At 40.2% G+C, this 20,256-nt stretch overlaps 1 protein-coding gene across 2 annotated transcripts in view; it reads right to left on the reverse strand.

Annotated features, from left to right (window-relative positions):
- Window positions 1–5,423: 5,423 nt before the first annotated feature.
- The window catches only part of TSHZ3 (teashirt zinc finger homeobox 3), a 69,145-nt gene continuing 54,312 nt past the window's right edge, over window positions 5,424–20,256 (reverse strand). For both annotated transcript variants that reach the window (XM_075189245.1, XM_075189246.1), the window contains one exon: window positions 5,424–9,047. In XM_075189245.1, coding sequence (XP_075045346.1) covers window positions 5,851–9,047 — 3,197 coding nt within the window. In that variant the 3' untranslated portion in view covers window positions 5,424–5,850. The remainder of the gene's footprint in view (window positions 9,048–20,256) is intronic.

Consider the following 20,256-nt stretch of genomic DNA (forward strand, 5'->3'; position numbering starts at 1 on the left):
TCCATAATCTGTCGCGGAGATGACATCCGGTTATACAAGTGCACGTAAAACCAGGTGCATGTATCATAAAATAGTTGTGTGTTTGTTACTTATGCTACTTTGGTTACATATTATGCACTTTTTGGTCACCGCTGGTGCTGTAATGACTGACGGGTATTTTAGGATGAGGACCAGCAGAGGACCTCGGTGTGAGACTGCACAGGTTGGACGGTATTTGGATAGGAGTTTTGTTTGTTCTCCCTCTGCTGTCATTCTAGTAGTAACAATGTCATTGTGGACATGAATCAAGTGGTACAAAATTTTGTTGCTGCTTTTAACTCTCTTGTGTGTAATTGACTCAAAATATGTTTGCAAATGATAGTCTTTTTTTTTTAGTTTGTTATATACCCAGATTGTATAAAACATTACTTGTATTTTAAGGGGGTTACATGTAAATGGTAAAAGTTTATAGTACTAGACTTAAAGGGGTTGTCCACTTTTGTAGAATAGGCCCTAGGTCCCCCACTCCATAAAGCACTTTGTTGGTTACTCCTCTTACTTGAGCTTTCAGAATTGAAGGCCAGAATCCATCCTAGATAATCAGTCTGGTTGGATGGGAAGGGGTGGAGTTAATGAGACATCTGATTGGATTGGCCACGACTGCTGTCCAATCAGGTACTACATTCACCACACACCTTCAGCCCAGGCAACTTAGATCTCCTGACCAGCCCTTATGCTTCTCTTCTAGCCATCAACTTCTCTGGCCAATGTGTTAAGGTAACATGGACGGGCTCCCAACTTATGTTCTACATGGATGAGCAGCACGGTGGCTAAGTGGTTAGCACTTCTGCCTCACAGCACTGGGGTCATGAGTTCAATTCCCGACCATAGCCTGTGTGGAGTTTGTATGTTCTCCCCCTGTTTGCGTGGGTTTGCGTGGGTATCATCCGGCTATAAATTAGTTAAATTGCACATTTATCTAGATGTTGGTATCAGATACTGCCTAACTATGAAAGCTGTGGAGTGTGGTCAGGCAGATTCAGGTCATGTATTCTAGCAGGGGTCTTGCTATTTGTTACCGTCTTTAATGTCCCCCGTTCATTCATGTTTTGAGAGATACCAAATAATTTTACCTTATGCGACCCTCAGGGTTGTTCATTCGTCATGATGTGTGAGGGTATATTTCAGACAACATAGGACTGTACCTCAGTGAACATTATGAATCATTTATCTGAAATTAGCTGCAGATTTTCTGCTAGATCACTCACACCTCCCCAACATAAAATTACATATTCCATTTTTGGAATAACCCACTATATTCACCGTACTAGAGCCTAACCCAATATTCCATAAAATCAGTGTTGAGGCGTTTTGTTTTTTTTTTTCTTTTTAAGGATAATTCCACCCACAAGTGAAATTTTGGGACCAAGTTATTTCACCCAAAACTTGTTACTTACCTGGGGTCTGACTTATTGTATCTCAAGTCTCTTCAGTACAGCACTTGTTACAGTAAGTAGATTTTGGTGTGTGACATTTTTCACAGATGCAGCTGTGTGTAAAGGGATGTGTTGTATATTTGCGGGTCAAATCAAGATTGCAGCGCAGTAGGGTTTACGTGCCTTACTAAATACAGATGAGGTACATGAATGTGGCTACGTTTACACCAATATTTATAGAAGATAAACTGGTGGAGAGGGTGCATTTGGGGAGGGGGAGCTAGCTTTGACGGAGGATGAACTTTTTCTCCCCTGTAAAAGGACTTCATTTTTCCACCATCGGGGCCTCATCTTTTAAATTCTATGGATTTTACACCTTCCACTTGGGGAGAGTGAAGTTTGACCAATGTTATAAAGTGCGGCTATAAATGCAAACACATAGTGGTGCCTGTCCCCTCACGCTCATTATATTTAATGCCTAGATGAAACTAAACGGAACACTACTTTAGGAGAAAAACAGAAATGTTGGTCATATCGTGTTAGTAGACTTTGCAGTGAGGTTTCCACAATGCTTGTTTTTAAGGGTACCCACCATCTCTCCAAGCTAGGCACAGATTTATCAGAGGCAGACCCAAAGACCGTGAAAAAGGGGTCCACCTAGGCCCTTACTGAATGACCCAAACTTGAGAAACAAAATATAAACAAAGACCGTAAGTACCAGCTGAAGCTAGACTGATGATTTACTAAAGACTACTAATTAAAAACCTTATACCATATCATGCTACAGATAGGTCACTGGACATAACTAGGCTGTCTAGTCGATACCCCTTCTTCAGGTCTGTTGTATGGAATGGTCTAAATCAGGGCTCCCCAACAGTGCATGTTTTCCATATCTCCTTGCTGGAGCACAGGTGTATTCATTACTGACTGACACATTGTAACAGATCCACAGGTGGTCCTAATTATGTCACAAGTGATCCGGAAAACCTGCACTGTTGGGAAACCTTGGTCTAAATAGCTTCTGTTAGTACTAATGAATAAAAATGTGAGCCTTACATGTCACAAGTATCCATCCCTGTGTCAGGACTGTGTGCGCCATTATAATTGTTTTGCACGTAGAAAATGTATCGCCAGATTTCACTCTTCAGAGATCGCATCCTGCAGGCTGTGTAGTGATTATTTAATATTGTAATTCCCAGGTATGTCACATTTTAGTCTACTACACATATTCTTTCTGTGACAAGTAAGACAAGCAGAAAAACATACATATGTACATTAACCAGTAACAATTTGATAACATGCTTGTCCTATTCTACGTATTGTGGGTCTTATACTGAGAGTGAATCTTTTTTATAATACCTTCTAGGCAGATAATAGAATATTTAAATTTACTCATGTGTTGAATAATATAAAATTATCAACTTGCAATTGTATTCACTATACCGATATTATAATTGTAATTTATTAAAACAATTTTAACTACAATTTGTAAATTAGGCTATTTGACGCATAATAATTTATAAACAATACTGATTTTTTTTATGTGTATTGAACGTTTTATTTACTAAACTGCAGGCTTGAAAAAGTGGAGATGTTGCCTATAGCAACCAATCAGATTCTAGTTCTCATTTATTTAGTACATTCTACAAAATGACACCTAGAATCTGATTGGTTGCTATAGGCAACATCTCCACTTTTTCAAACCCGCAGTTTAGTAAATATACCTCCCTTGACTGAACTTTTAGACTATGCGTGTATATACTTTTTGTTAATTTAAGCTTATACAAATTATTACCAGCATGTCCATACTGCAGCTAGCAAGGTTATAATTTTCAGGGAGTATATATTAACCCCAAGGAAAATAATACCGTATGATGGACGAATATGTTTAATGGCACAACCAATACTTTTATTTTTTAAAAAAAATAAATTAATATGTTCCACTGGGGGTAAAATATTATGGATGGGAAACAAAACATTTATATAAACTTGGCAATTACGTAAATGGATACACTAAACTCTCTATCACCATGCTTCATGGGAAATGTGTGTCCTAAGAGTTTTAGTAACAGACTTTGTTTGGACTGTTTCTTTCTCTCTTTAACTTTATATGCTCCAAAAAAATTGCATCTCAAATAAGTTGACTCTCTTCACTGTTAGTTTGCCCCAATGTTAACTATAATTAAAGGAGATATGTTTTTTCATTGATCCAAAAGTTATAGCTCACGCTTAATGAGTTGTAATGGAGAACATAAAATTGCTTAAAATTAGAAGATTTCTCTGCACCTCCTCAGATGTACGGACCCCCACAGTTCTTAGTGTTTTTGTTCCACTGATTTACAGTTAACTCAGAATTGTTTTTCAAAAACAATCGTATGAAATATTTTAATTTCCTTTTTTTTTTCCTGTGCATTCTTTACAGTCTCGTGATTTTATTTAGCACTTGGTACCTTCATCTGCCAACACTCTCTCTCCAGACTTAAACACACACACACACACACACACACAATTTCATTGTAATGCGCTTGTTAGCCGGAGAACGATTCAGACATAATTGTAAACGTAACACAAGGTTATATCGCAAAGGGAAAAAAAAACCATTTTAATGCTGCTGTAGAAAAAAAAAAAGGGGTTATATGAAGAAGAATCATATAATGTTATTTCATTGTCAACAACAACAACCCAAAAAAAAACAAAACAGAGTGCATTACAGTGTATGTGCTGTTTACAAGCCAATATTTTATACACAGATTCCTTGTATAGTGTCAGCTGTCAGTTAGTTCTGCAAATTAACTGCCAAAAATGGAGAACAGAATCACTTAGTGAGCCGGTAACCACGGGTAACCTTTTATATGCTTTAAGATAAAGCGGCAGAACGGGGGGATCTTGGAAGGATAATTAGACAAAACAAAACAGAAAAAAAAACAACAAGTTACAAAATGAAATATAAAGGCATTCTACAATATAGGATAACAACCCGGGTTGCTTATAAATAATTAAAAGAGGTTATATTACAGAATGCCTCTTAATGTTTTAAGCAAAGTTTTCTAGTACAAAACAGTTTTTATTTTTATTTATTTTTTCATTTTAAAGCATTCGCAATTCTCAGGGAATAAGAGTACACTTCAATTAATCCAAATATGTTAACCCTTTGAGCACTGAGAATGGTTTGAGTATCTTTGTTTCACATTAAATAAATACATTTCTTCCTTTAGGGGAAAAAAAAAAAATTTTTTTGTGCAAAAACCAAAGAAAATTTTTTAATTTGCAGTGTTGGTTATGTATTCCTGTGATCTGTGACAAATGATATTATTATTGGAAACAAATGATATTACATAGCTAATAAATATGCATAATTTAAACATGAACTTTTAACAATATAGATGTATAGTAAAACAATTATATTTTTTGTTTTAGAATAATAGTTTTTGAATATTTTATAAAGACTATTTTTTTGTTGTATCCTTTGAAATTTACAATGCTTGGGTGTTTAAAAGAAAAAAAAATTAAACCTTTTCACTGCCAGAAGAATTCAGAAACACCAATTTTCTGCTGGCATATAAGAGGTTAATTTGTTTTGTTTGTTTTTTATTAAAAAAAAAACAACATAATTTTGTACACTATACATAGGCACAGCTTATGTAAAAAGGATGTACTGCATTAGATACTGAGAAAAAAAATACTAGTTAGAAATGCAGAAGAGGTTTGGGGGGGGGGGGGGGGGGGAATTGCTGCTAACATCAACCACAGTTTTCAAAAATTCTCAAAATGCAAGTCTATACACTATATACACAGTTTGTTTTTGTTTTAACCCTTTCTCCACCATAGGGGTCGGTTACCCATTTCTCTGCGATGCACTGAAGGTCCCAGTGGATACTCATTTAAGGACGAGCAAAAAAAAACTGCAGGTGTAGAATCGTATCATGAAGTGGATCTGAGCCAGTACGTTTTATTTAGAAAATAAATAAATTAAAACAGAAAAAGGTTTTTGTCCCGTCCCGCCCCCCCCCCCCCTTCCCAGATTAACATGAAATTGTGATCCAAAGTACTCAGAGGGCTAAAATGTCATGGGCTGAATGAAAAATACTAGCACACAGGTCAAATGAAAAATAGTGTACCAGATCTTAGATATAAATGCTTAATTAAACTGTCTGTTAATTCATGCAGCCCGGCGCGCAGCTAATCCGATTTACACAAATTCCAAACACTACGGCATTTTAACCTTCATGTGTTACCTGTAACAACAGCTGATTATGCACCTCTATTAAACACTGTACAGTTTTACAAAACAGTTCGCACCCCCAGAGTGACTCTCCGGAGATAAAATAGGAACGTGTGCCAAGTATTGTAGCTTTAAGGCTTTTTTTTTTTTGTTTTGTTTTTCCTGACAGTTTTCCTCAAAGCAAATTACAGTCTTCTTTAATAAAAGTAAATACTACTGTTTCTCTAGTTCTGCCACATACAGGAGGTGATCTTCAGGCGACTTGCCGTGCGTTTTACTCAAGTGAAGTTTCACGGCGTGCTTGCTTGCAAATGTCCGGTTGCAGAGCTTGCACTGGTAGGAGGTCCCAGTCTCCTCTTCCGGAGAGGACGTCACCAGCTTTTCAGAAGGGGATTTTGTTTGTGCTATCTGATTGTGTAACTGGTCGCTAGAAAGTTTTGACAAGTCCCTTATCCTAAAACCTAGGTGTGATTCAAGATGACAGATGTAAGTGGAGGGAGTCCTGATTTGCGAGGCACAGTCATTACAAAAGAACACCGGATGTCCGGTGTCTAAGTTCTTGAGGAACTTTGTCCCTCCTGTCCTTCGTAGTTGGTATTTCACATTAGCAAGCCAATGGCTAATTGTGGTCATGGAGAGTCCTGTAAACCTGGAAATGTGCATTCGCTCTTGAGGGCTCAAATCTGACATGACATATTTCCCCTCTGAGGTCTGTCGCAAGCTGGCTGCAAACTGGGCTTGTAGGATGAGCAAATGTTGCGGGTTCCAGTTGGACTGCCGTCCTTTCCTTTTCTGAGCCGGCGTGTTTTCCTCTGGTTCTTCTATTGTGGTACCGTCAATGTCAGATTTTTCAGATATACTGGTAGGTGTAGAAGATTTTGACGTGTGGCTTTCTGTCAGGTTCTTCAGCATATCAGATATATCTGACAGGGCATTCTCGCGCAGCGGCGAGTTTGACATGAATGACACGACTGCAGATGTCTTTGCTGTTGTCACTGTAGATGAAGAAGATGCAGAAGATGTCGATGTGGATGACAAAAGCGCTGAAGCCAAAGAGCAGTTTTTGTCACTCTTCCCTTTCGTCAAATCTATGGGCTGGTCATTGTTGACATGGTAAAAATAACGGTCTGTTAAGTGGTCTGTTTTCCTGGCTTGAACAGGTGGGTTCCCCACCGCAGCCTTTTCAGCCAAGCTGTTACTCATTTTAAATAACATGCTCATGGGATCCAGAGCAGGAAGAGATGGCTTAGCTGCCTTACCAAGGTGAATGTTCATAACAGACTGCAATGCACTTAATGGATTAACAAATGGTTGTTCCGGAGGGTGGTCCGTTATTATAGCAGTGCTGCTACTTAAGCTGCTTATTATTGATTTTACGTGGTCCTTACCGTTCTCCACTGGCTCTAGAAGTGAGCTTTCTTTGCAAATGTCTTTTTGAGGAATCGGACTGTTCTGCTGGCTTTTAAACGCAACTTCATTCAGGATATCGGTTTTCGGAGGTTCCGATATCTCGCTGCCGCTCGGAGATGGTGTCGCGCGTTTGATGGGAGAAAACTTTCCTTCTGGCTCCTTCATTTTTTCTTCCACTTTAGCTACCTTCTCCGTCACTTTCTTGACTAATTCTTCCATGGCATGGAAGTTAGTTTTTGGCACAGGGGAGGTCTGGCTGCTTGGTGGTGACACCAGGGGCTGATTTTTGGTGGGTGACATAAGGTCACTATTTCCATACATTGGTTTTAATGGAGCACTTTTCCCTGAGGAACCTAATGATAACTTCATCATGTTGGGGAGCTGGTAGGCAGCGTGAATACTCGGGTACCCTCCCCAGCTTGGCGTGCCATTCTGAGCTTTGTTTATAGCAGACGTTACTGTGTTTTCTAAAGATTTGAGGATATCTAACCCACCTTTAGGGCTGTCTTCCAAATCGTTTTCCGTTAGATAATGATACTTGGAAGAGACCTCAAATTTCTCCTCGTCTTCGCTAGACTTCTCTTGGTCTTTGATTCTGTCATCTGGGATTACTTTGTCTTTATCAACTTCTTTTTTTATTTCAACAGTCAGTTTTGGTGATAGAGACGAGATGTTGTTGGCAGGGGGTGTAAACGTGGTGGCAGCTAGCGGTACGGACTGTATCTTCTCATCCAATAAAGAGATCGGTGTCACGGGAGGTTCCAGGACAGGTTTTCCTTTCTTAAGGGCAGAATTTGTCACTTTTATAAAATGTCCTGTGACCATCATATGGGCGGTGAGTTCCTGCAATGTGTCATGTGAGCTGCCACATTCCATACACTTGAGTATCTGAGATTTCCTAGCTTCAAAATGCCAAGCATAGCTGGCACCATTCTGGTGCCCATACCGGTTATTTGGCGTGATGTATGGGTTGGAATTCTTTTGGAAAGCTTCATTGGCATCTGAAATTGTTGCTTTTGGAGTCCCCCCTGTCGAGTCAGGGGAACTCGGAAGTTCAAATTCTAGAGACAGTTTTTTTCTAGAAGCTGGGACAATTTTAGCTGCTACGGGGGTGACGGGCTCTTTAAGAGGCACTTTTTGGTAGTGTTTCGTTTTAATCATGTGAACACTTAAGTCCTGAAGAGATTCGAAAGAATGACCACAGTACATGCACTTTAACACTTTTTGGGCATCTTCTTTTCCTTCCATTTCAAGTAATGAACGTTTACGCGGCTTCGACCAACGTTTCGGGTTATTGTTATCGGTTTCGTGGTTGTCGTCTCTGTAATGTCCCATTTCATTCATATGAACCGTTAATTCCACTAGCGTATCGTAAGCAGCGCTACAGTCTTTACAACGGAACTTACTGGCACCTGTGAAAATGGAACCATAGAGTTTACTGCTCTGTCGGTACAATTGGACAGTGCTGAAGAGGCTTGGCTCAGGGAGGAGGACTCTGTTCTGAGATACTTGTTGTAGGCTTTTGGCCATGGCTGTCTGGTGCCAGTCAAAGCTCCCACTTCCACAGCTACTGCTACTGCTACTACTGCTGCTGCTACTGGCATTGTTCTTCTCTGAAGTTGACTGGTGAAGATTTAAGCTGAGGTTTGACCAGTAAGAATTGGAAAGGAAATTATTGTACACAGCTTTCATCTGCTCCAGGCTGTCTGACACATTGGAGTCCTCCAGGGGAACCAACATTTCCTTACTTTCCTCCTCATTTTTGATGGAGTTACTTTCAAAGTCGGCCAAACGGTCGCTCGTCTCACTGACGTGAGAATCGCTGTCCATCTCGTGGCTGGAGAATTCGCCGGCCGGAGAATGTTGGTAGCTCGGAGAGTTCTTAGCAAACTCTTTTTCGGGACAAACGTACTTTGCCGATGGCTCTCCTTCAACGATGCCGTCCTCGCCTTCGGCGTCATCGTCAAGTGCGGCTGCCTTCAACTCGTCAGAGACGTATGCTGCAAAGATAAAATAAAAGTCGTTAGCGCAGTGTTCTCGATAAAACACCCATAACTTCCTATACGATTTACAGATTACAAAAAGGCAGAATGTTTGTCTAATAATAGTTAAGCTGTAGCATTTCTTCTCCGTGAAAAATAGCTAAAGAAAAAAAGCTCTTCAAACATAATTTGCCACCTTATTCTTCTCAAGGGGCAACAGCTTGAAATTAAAACTAAATTTGAAATTAATGAAGCACATTCTAGAGGTGGCATTCATTTCTAAAGTAATAAATTACTTGTATCAACCTTAGAGACAGCAGTTCCTGTCTGTCAATTAATATGTCTTATGCTTTTTCTACCCCTAATGCATTTCTTGACAGACAGTTCCACAATTTAAATTAAGCACACATTTTTTTTTATCCAACTACATTTCTGATCCTCAACCTTTAATAAACATAAAGTAGAGAACTATCAATATAATTCCTACAATGAAAGAAATTTACATCAATTACAATAAATTAAAAAATGATTTAGATTTTTGTATGCGTCTTGAGTGTATAAAGAAAATGGCTTAAAAGCTTATAATCACTTTTTATTTTAAGTAATGTAGGTGCAGTTCCTGTACTACTAATTCATTTTCATTAACCCCTCGCTCCCCAAATGGCCCGTGCCTTGGGGAATTCTGGGTAACTTCTTTCTTTCCCCTATGAAAAAAAAATAGGTTTCTATTTGTGCTGTACTAAATGTATATATACACACATTTTCCCCATAAATACAGCTATTTCAATATTTATTCAGTATTAACTGATTTTGAGCCCTAAAAGAAAATTTGAAAGTAGCTGAGCTTTGGAGTATTTGTAAGTAATACGTTTTTTGTTTTTTTTTTGCATTAAACAAAAGAAATCCTATTTTAACATGAGGGTATCAGAACTGAAAGATCGGATAATAACAACATTCCAATTGTTTTATTCCCTTTCTCGTGACATTTGAAGGCCACTATATAAAGCACGGTATTCTTATAGATGGCATCATAGCTGCCAACTTTAAAACCTTTCATTTGTGTCACTTAGGTCGGCAGGGAGTCAAATTCATGTGTTAGAGGAGGACCTGCTGTAATTTCATAGTAATGCAGCCAACATGGGGTCAGACAGACCAATCACACTTTGAACATAACTGACCTATTGCTTTCTACTGCAGAGTCTATTCAATGCAATCTCAAAATGTGTATATAACAAAAGCATTGCACACTGTGCAATTGTGAGAGGATATATCCAGGGGTCAGGCTCTAGAAGGAATCCTGAACTCTGCAACTTTATTTGTAAAGACATTGGTGCACAATCTGCTCTCAGGTCACTACTGTATATAAGCTACATTTTACTGGCAAGTGAGCAGTATTCTTGATGTTTGCCTTTCTTATCCTAGCGCTTTATATTTGTATGCATTACATAAATCACATGCCAAGCGGTGCCATGTAAAGAATGCATTGTCAATATGCTGCTAATTCTGTTGCAAACACTGAGGATTTAATCCTGCAATAGCTGGGAGAAGCTCAGCCATTTGCGGCCAGGGAAGAGTTAAATCGTCAACCTACAAATGATAAATTCCTTGGAAGGACGAGAGAGGGGGGGGGGGATATATCAGATGTGTAACTGCTCCTCAGGGACACATGGCACTTCCTGGGTGATTTTCCTTTGTGATTAAAGAAGAGGCTGGTCGTTCCTTCGTGTATCATAACACTTTCACTATGGCCTATTACTGCACAAATTGATTCCCACCCACCAGAATCCGTCTATCCTTTTGTCACAAAGGCTTCGGACGCCTCTGTGCAATCCCAGCTATTGTATAAGAGAGGATAGATTGTGAACCGCAGAATATCTGAATATTTCAGAAGCGGACGTGCTCTTTTTTTCACCCCTACCTTGACTGACCTCCAGATTCCCATCTAAAACCACCAGGATTAAATAAAGATGTACAAATTGCCCTTATATTCTAAAACTAGGTGTTATTTCCCTAAAGAGCAGAGGCTATGCGGGGGCAATCCCCCCCCAGGTGCCGAGGTCATATAATAATGACTGTACCCCCCCCCCCCCCACCCCACCCATATGGAATTACATGCAAATGAGGCATTACCTATAAGTGCATTGTTTACATTGCTGGATTTATCACCTCCCCATGAACTAATGATTTGAGACCTATGGGCGGTTTTCAGTAATTAATGGTTAAGACCACTCTTATAAACCTATTCACCCCCCTAACATTCTCTATGCAGTAAGAGGAATCATTTGTAGCCACAACTCCTGCTTGAAAACTGCTCCCCCCTGTTTTCAAGCAGGACCCCTTACAGCTACTGACAGGTGACTTCACAGCTAGGTAGAGGTCTGTATTGGGAAACATTCATAACAGGGGATGTTTTATAGTCGTGTATTCTCCTTTTAAAACTCTTCATGGCCAATCATAGCAACAGCTACACATGCAGTTTGTAAGCAGGTTCTATGTAAACATTAATTATAACAAATGTTTGATTAGTGTGAAGTAATAAATAGCAGACAATTAAATATATTCCCTATAATCCGACCATAACGTTGAGGGAGTGTCCTGGATTTTGTTTAAAAAAAAAAGTAATTAACCAAAAGACTCCACTAACAATAGATATGAATGATACAGGATCTGGCTAATTACTGTGTGGACTGGAGATGTGTAGAACATCTTACAGGATAATCTTTCTCCTAGTTTTGTGTATCCGCTGTGTATATTTTATATCCTCCTGTAGCCAAACACTGATTCTCAGCCTCACAGCCAGTTGTTAGAAGACTTTCCTTTACAAGGATCCTTACCGTGACTTGTGTTAATGAAGTTAATTGAATTTAAGATCAATAATGGTTAATTATTGCAATTTGACATTCAAAGATAAATGGCTCCAGGACAGAGAAACGTCCCGGCATGTGGGTTCTCGAACACATTATGCTGTGAGAGGGATCACACGGCCGTCCATTGATCCAGGTACGAGCTCATCGACCTGATGGACTGATGAATGCACACTCTCCCAGCTACAAGTAGATGTTCTAGTAGACTGGTCCTAACCCTTGTCACTGGTCAGATCTATATGAGCTATACCCTGGAAATCTATGTAGATAGATTACAGAACTGATGTAGAAACTAGAGATGCTTCGATAAAAGTGAACTTATATGGAGTATTAATGTAACGCACAGTAATGTCAGCTTATGAATCAATTGGGATTAAGTCAGCAGAGTACGAAAGGTTTATTGTTGAAGCACGTGCAGCAAGGAGGCAGAGCCGAGTGCAATGCAGTACAACGAGGCTCGCCAGGGGCTGTGGAACTACAAGTCCCAACATGTTAGGTCACCTAACACAGCCATTAACAACAGTTAAAAGGCTGACAAAACATATGTCCCTTCCCATGATCCTTCACACCTAGTCTATGTCAGGGGTGTTGGCTGGAAGGAGACTAGACAAGCCTAGCCAGAGCCTTTGAAGTGTCTCCTGAACCCAGCATTGTCACATGTAAACATGGACGATCCGAGGCTGTTCAGTGACTCACCGGTTACTAAGAAAGTCTGTTAAAAATAATAATGATTCATCCCAATCTGTAATAATTCTTCCCACAGTCAGCTGGGCCTGTAGCCTCCGATGGGTGTGTAGAGAGAATTACTCAGAATTGTGTGAATAAGGAACATGGGGGCTGATGGATTGGGGTCAGTTGTGAGTGATAAACGCCCATTTGGAAATATCCAGCATTACAGTCCAGTGACTGGATGAGACATCTTTATAACCAAGACTTAAGAGAACAGACATCTGCACGCTGTGCCCCTTATAATAGCTTAAGGATCCCCCCACAATGGGCAGCAGCCCTTAGAGAGCATAAGGCCAGGAGTCTCCAGTAGTCTCCTTCCTGCTTGTCCTGAATCTTCTCTTTACCTGGCTAACCTGTGGCTCTCCAGGTGTTGTGAAACTACGAGTTCCAGCATGCTCGGCCAGCTAGCAGATAGTTATCTACTGGCAAAGCATGCTGGGGCTTGTAGTTTCACAACACCTGGAGAGCCACAGGTTGGCCAGGCCTGCGCTATAGTATTATACACTGGATATTAGGTAAGTGGGTGGCGCTGTGTTACCTGCGAGAGTTGTGCCTGATTTATATTAGTGCGAGATAATATTCCATGAAGTGATATCCTGTAACAATTATATAAACTGTGCAGTGTATTTGTTTTGTCTGCGCATTAAATACAGAAAACATAGTCTGAGCGATATGTATGAGAAACATAGACTTTAGTGGCAGTGAAGAACCACTAAAGCTTGTTTTAATAACTAGCCCTGAGAATGCTGTTGGTTAGTAGAGGAGGGGGCTGGCAGGGGGAGGCATTACTTTGAATGCACTACTTGTACATTGCAAATTGATGTTTATACAGTGTTGCTCCCTGTACGTTGAACTTAACAAGAGACAACAAACACCACCAATGCCTTCTGGTTGAGCCACAGGACTTTTCCAATTGGTCATTAATTGAAAAATTACAGAATAAAATCCTAGTCTCCTCCCTCTATGCAAATGAGAGGGAGGAGAGAGACTAAGCAGAAAGATTGCGCTGTAGCTTTGGGGAAAGGGATACAAATGTAACACTAGGTGAGTTCATTGTTACGTTTTATGTGTCAAACAAACTACAATCACAAGATAGGGACTATGGCAGGAACAGAAGGCAGGCACCAGACCTGCGACAGGGATCCTCTCCAGCTGGTGTTAAACTAAAAGTCTCTTATTGTGCCAGAAACATTCTGGGACTTGTAGTCCCCACAACTACAGGTTCCATGAGCCTGACCTTATCTACACTGATCCTTACATATGCAGTTTAAATTGGGCGCTGTCTAATTGGTGTCTGCAGGCACGACTAGGACAGAAGGGGTTAAGGCTGGTGCAGAAAGCAAAGGTTCTGTAAAAGATTATGTTTTTCCAATAATCCTTTCATTCTGCGCTGTGCATACCAAACACGTTAAATGACCACTTAGGAGATTTCTAATGACAAACTAAATGTTGTCAAAGAATGAAAAAAAATGTTGCTGATTGCAGCGCTCTGACAATATAAAGGCACTGCGGCGTTCTGTCAAAGTGTAAGATTATGCAGAAATACCATTGAGAAACGCTACTAATCATCTGCTCTTGTCAATTACTTGAAGGGTGGGTGACAGCATATTTACATTAAACACGTTCCGGCAGCTGAAACCTTTAATGTGAAACTGGAAAACATTCCAGAACCGGTACCCATTATTCCAACCCCGGTACAGAATAGAAAATCAGTGTTTCTATAGATGGAGAATATAACAAAATAAAGTGTATGTGTGTGTATAAATTATATATAATATATATATATTACATACACACACACCAATTACGTATATACGGTTACACTAATATATAATGTATATTATTGTAAAACAACTTAGAACAGCGAGATCTTTACTCAAACAGCGTGTCGGTTACAATCCTGTACACAAAGGTTTCATTCAGACAAGTGGATTTTGCAGCATCTGTGCAGCAATTACTCAGCCCGTGCAACAAGCGGCATTTTCCTACAATTTTTACATTTTTTTTGTTTTAAACACTGAGGCGAATTCAGTTCCCCGCGATGTCTGGCTGCGCATATTGCCGGCTAATACGGTACAGGATCCTCGCTCGTTTTTTCCTCGCATCTCTATGGAACAAGAGGGAAAATGAGTAGAAATTTAAGTAAAAAAAAACCTGCCACACAATGTGTTTCTGCGGACTGTTCTGGAGACACATCGCTGCAGCTCGTGCCGGATTGAATTCCCCCCATCGAGTCCTTAACTGATACTGCGCGCTCAGTACAGGCATTTTTTTGGGGCATAACGAACAGTGATCTCTAAGCCGGTGTGAAACACAATGCAAGAGCGCTCTATCGCTTGCATGACTTGAGAGTAAAGTATGAGGTCATGACATCCTCATGTCATGACCTCATACTTTACTCAAGTATGTTCCACCAATTCCATCTCATTCTACCTATAGGACGTCTATGGTATATTACCCAAATGTCCGGCCTAGGATATGTGTAAAGTACAACCCCCATAATCCAAGTATCATCCACCCTCTCCTGGAGCCACAGGGTGTTCGTAACCTCTCTCTACCTTTTTTACCCCACTCTATCGAAACTGTGTACCCCCATACTGAAAATTGGCTTGATCATCATCACCATTTATTTATATAGTGCCACTGATTCCGCAGCGCTGTACAGAGAACTCGCTCACCTCAGTCCCTGCCCCATTGGAGCTTACAGTCTGTGTGTGTTAGGGAATTTAGACAGAGAGAGAGACTAGGGTCAATTTTGATAGCAGCCAATTAACCTACCAGTATGTTTTTGGAGTGTGGGAGGAAACCGGAGCACCCGGAGGAAACCCACGCAAACACGGGGATAACATACAAACTCCACACAGATAAGACCATGGTCGGGAATTAAACTCATGACCCCAGTGCTGTGAGGCAGAAGTGCTAACCACTTAGCCACCATGCTGCCCATGGTACTTTATGTAAAGACACCAGGCTCCCCAAGTGCCGACAATCATAGGAGATGCTAGATATCTGTAATTACATATAGGACTAGCCACTTCTCTGAATGTCTACATGGTGCTCTCCGCTCCTTTACATCAAGCCAATTTTTGGTAATGGGGTGCCCAGATTAGATAGTGCCCAGATTAGATAGAGTTGAATATGAGACTCTTATTTTTTGCTCTAACAATTTTCAAGCAACCCCCCCCCCCCCCTTCCTTCAGTAAACAAGAGGGACTTCTTCATTCATATTTTAACTTCAGCTAAACCGTTTAAACATGGATTGACCTCCAAGCAACCACCACCATATGCAAAGCAGGAATATTTGTTTTTAGTAAACCTTCATAAGGCCTCTACTCAAATATTTTCTTAGTGCTTAGACAAATATCTTCGATGATTTATTCTGATTGACTGCGGGAAGTTATAGCAATGTGCTGTTCCCTGTGCTTAGGGCAGAAAATGTAAAGTTATGTTACAGGACATACAGCAGAAAGTTACTATTTGTAGAAGGAAAAATGATGCACTTAATTCAAATAAGTTACTAGGGAGACGAGTAGAATCAACCTTTCTGAACAGTAAGAGATGTATAAAATTGAATGTGTGTAATTTTATACATATCTTATATACAAATAATGTTATAGATTAATACTTCTTTTAATGGCTTTTTGTTTCTTTACAACTGGCTGAGCAACCGATATAACTGGAAATACAGGCTACAATCAGTAAAAAGAATTTGGGGGGGAAGACCTGGTGACCTCACATAGTCCGTTATTGTCTCTATTAGGCTGGATCACATAACGAAGCAGCATTTCAGGAAGGTGAATGGCACCAATTATTATACGTAGAATGCTTCTGCCATAATGATTGTCTGTTACTATAGCGATACAAGACCAAATGACGATGTGTTCTGCTTTTATTATACTACTGGAAGGTTTATTTAATAAATATGGTGCAAATTACACTTCTGTGCTGTGACACAGAAACCAATCAGAGTATTGTAAACTTTCTAAAGTGGCAAAGATAAAAAGGTGATGCCCTCCCCCCTTTTAGGATGGTGTCAGACGGCTCAAATGAGAAAATGCTCATCTGTCTCGCTGGAGCGCTAACACTCAGAAAGCGCTGCAAGCGATACACCGTCCTGCAGCCTCCCCCTCAATCCCGCCTCCCCTCAGCACTGTCGCTGCAAGCGTCCTGCAGCCTCCCCCTCAATCCCGCTTCCCCTCAGCACTGTCGCAGCAGTCTTTTCCCACACACACATATATATTCCAGCTCATCCTCTGAACCATCACAACAGCCTCTACACCCTTGGTTAAAAAAATTGTGCTGCTCTTATGTTGTCTGTTCTTTTGCATTTAGCTGTTGTGTGCAGTTATTCCTTATATACCCGTCCCCTCTCCTCCTGTTTCTCTCCCCTTTGATGTTTTATTTTGCAAAACCTCAATAGAAAGTAGTTTTAAAAAAAATAATCTCCCCAGCCCTGAAACCAGGCACTACAGCTGCCAATGAGATTGCAGGGAGGTGATATAATAAACTTTAGTCTCAGTGAAACTTAGAATTTTGGTTAAGATGTGGGGTAACTCCACCCCACCCTGACTCCTACATTGACCCCCCCAGGACCTGAACACAGAGGTCACCCTGGGACATTGAGATTTGAGGGGATGGCATAAAAGCTGCTTCCTGATTGGTTGCTACGGAATTTGCTGGCGCTATATAGTGATAATGATGATGATGTTGATGGTTGCTCCGAGTTAGAACAGCAAAGTGCTATTTGTACCATCGTATAATACATTTCAGTTTCATCACACAGCTCTCAGGCCTAAACTTAGCTATAGGATACAGGATACAATAATGTGTTCAAGTATTTCATATAACAACCATTTAATTCCCATACTCGTCAAGGTTTAACCCTTTTCAGTGAAATCTGCAGCACCGTCCCCCGGTGAGTTTAAATCGAGGATAAAATCTCCTCTTTGGTGATGTTTTAGAACGTGTGCAGTTTGTGGTGAAATCATCGCACGTTCTGTAATTGAATGGTGCTATTCGGCCGGCTTCCAACTTCTGCCGGTGAGGCATTAAACTCTTAATGGTGTTTGTTTTTACAGATGAAAATGTATGTTTGCCTTAAAAAATGTAAAATAAATGTTGAGGGAAAGGGCCTTTCTTCAAGAAAATACACACACTGAGTGTGTTCTCTGCCCAATCTGGTCCCTTATGGTACCATCAGAAAACCCATCTGTAGCTGTACGAATATCACTTCACAGGATTAATAACATCAGTAATGTAACTTTCGTGAGGGTAGAAAGGGGATTTTTGTAAAGTATCAGACACGAGTGTAATCACAGCAACAGTTTAAGGAGAGCTTTCCCCCCACAGAAAATCAGTCCATTCATCTGCACAACAAGCAGCAGAATTTCTTACAAAATGAGCTGTCAATCACTTGTCTGCCTCGCAAATTGATTGACGGCTCCGCTACATAAGAGGTCGCTGCAACTCCATAAAGCAACACCAAACTAACACATGTAGCACAACAGGGGGGGGGGGGGACGACGACCTCCATTGCCCTACTTGAGATGCAAATCCCTGTACACGACACCAACATCTAGGGGTATATTTACTGAACTGCGGTTTTGAAAATGTGGAGATGTTGCCTATAGCAACCAATCAGATTCTAGCTGTCATTTTGTAGAATGTACTAAATAAATGAGAACTAGAACCTGATTGGTTGCTATAGGCAACATCTCCACTTGTTCAAACCCGCAGTTTAGTACATATACCCCCCTAATCTTTGCACAATGCAGGAAACTCTGACTATCTCAGTTTGGGTGGCTGAAGGGGTCTCCAGATATCTGTATTATAAAGGAAGAGAAAAGGACAATATCAGAGTCCAAGTGAGCTGACAGGCTGTCCGAGCCCTAGGGAGCTGACAGGCTGCGTTCTTGTGAACACTGACTCAGCCCACAATATGTCTGCCTCTACTGTGAGTAGGGGAGAGGCACATTTTAAACTGCTAAAATCTCCCCTCAGCATAGCTCAATATTACATAACAATGCAAGAATGTGTCAACAAGTTTTGAATAGCAAAATGCATGACCTGTTATATAAAACACCCTATCTCAATAATAAACATATACACATATATAATACCAAATATATAAAATATACAAACACAAATAAAGCCAAAGAGGTGCACTGTAAGGCTTAGGACACACAGGCAGTATAATTACCTTTGCTGAAAAATAGATGATTTGATCAGAGAGGCTTCAACACGTGTTCATTAATGTGTCTTAATGCTACGCTACAGCATAGTAGGTTATGTAGTGCTTTCATGCTTTATTTTACATAGTGTTAACGACTGAACAGTGCAGCCAACACCAAAACCGATGCAAACCAAATAACTTGCATACGGCATATGTCTGGCTCCCTATGCTTACATTACAGCACAGTGGTCAGAATTGCTGCCTCACAGCGCTTGGGTCATGAGTTCGCTTCCAACCAAGGGCCTATCTGTGTGTAATTAGTATGATCTTCCCGTGTTTAGGTGGGTTTCCTCCTATGGTCCAAAAATATACTGGTAGGTTAATTGGCTTCTGACAAGATGAAGCAAGGCTGTAAGTGTGTGTGTGATAAGTAATTAGTCTGTGCCCCATTTGAGCTTACAATCCAAAAGTGAATGACTATCTATTGTCTGTATAGTGCTGCATAATATGATTAGCGTTGTTAATGCTCTGACGCAAAAGAAATTAAAATGAACATTTATACAAGTCTTTGTTGACGTACTTTGAAACCAGTCGTATCACTTAAGACACATCAGTATTGAATAAGTTGCTCAAAGTTATTTTGATTGATTTCTGGATCCTATATGATCCTATCCACCTGGAAACAGAGGAAAATGTTGACGGTGGTCTGAACAGATTATTAGGTGCATTCCCTCAGCATGTGTTTCTATATCACTGTCTGTGCTTCGCTCTCTGTTACATATAATCGGTAAAACAATAGCGGAACTAGTTAATCCCCACGTGGATGCTACCAAAAATAACAGGACGGGGTGTGAAAAACTACAATACGCTGCAATAATAATAATTTATCGTAAATCATTTTAGCACCACAATCAAAATGTACAATATAGTTACCAAATTGTTAGGCCATGAAATATTTAAACCTTGCATATGTGAGTTGAGAGACAGCGAAAGGTTTAAATATCACAATTCAGCCTTTACGCCGTGACGTGGGGGCTGCGCCCCATCCACAACTGTGTATCCAAGGTAGTTTGTAAAAATGATTTCATTCCACACCAGTTAATTATGATGAGAGTCTTTGTTGAATGCACAAGCATATAAAAAGTGCTGATATTTTATGCATCTTTAACAATACCGTGCCTCCCCGCGGTGCATTGGTAGATCCTTGACATTTACCATCCATGCACAGCAACTGTAATAAGGGGTTTGATTGCCTCTTTTGCAGATGCAGTAATTTAATAACTGTGATCAGTTGCATAAATTTACTATACAACATCTTAAGTTAGCCACATTAAAATTAAGCAAAATTGTAATCTGTTGATAGATTGTTGGTACGGCACAGTTCTAAGTGAAAGCGATTCACTGCTTCACAGAGAGGGAATTAAAATTACAGCAAATGATGGCGGGAGGATATTGATTTTCA

The sequence above is a fragment of the Mixophyes fleayi genome, chromosome 10 (assembly GCF_038048845.1).
Source record: "Mixophyes fleayi isolate aMixFle1 chromosome 10, aMixFle1.hap1, whole genome shotgun sequence".
Classification (NCBI taxonomy): domain Eukaryota; kingdom Metazoa; phylum Chordata; class Amphibia; order Anura; family Limnodynastidae; genus Mixophyes; species Mixophyes fleayi.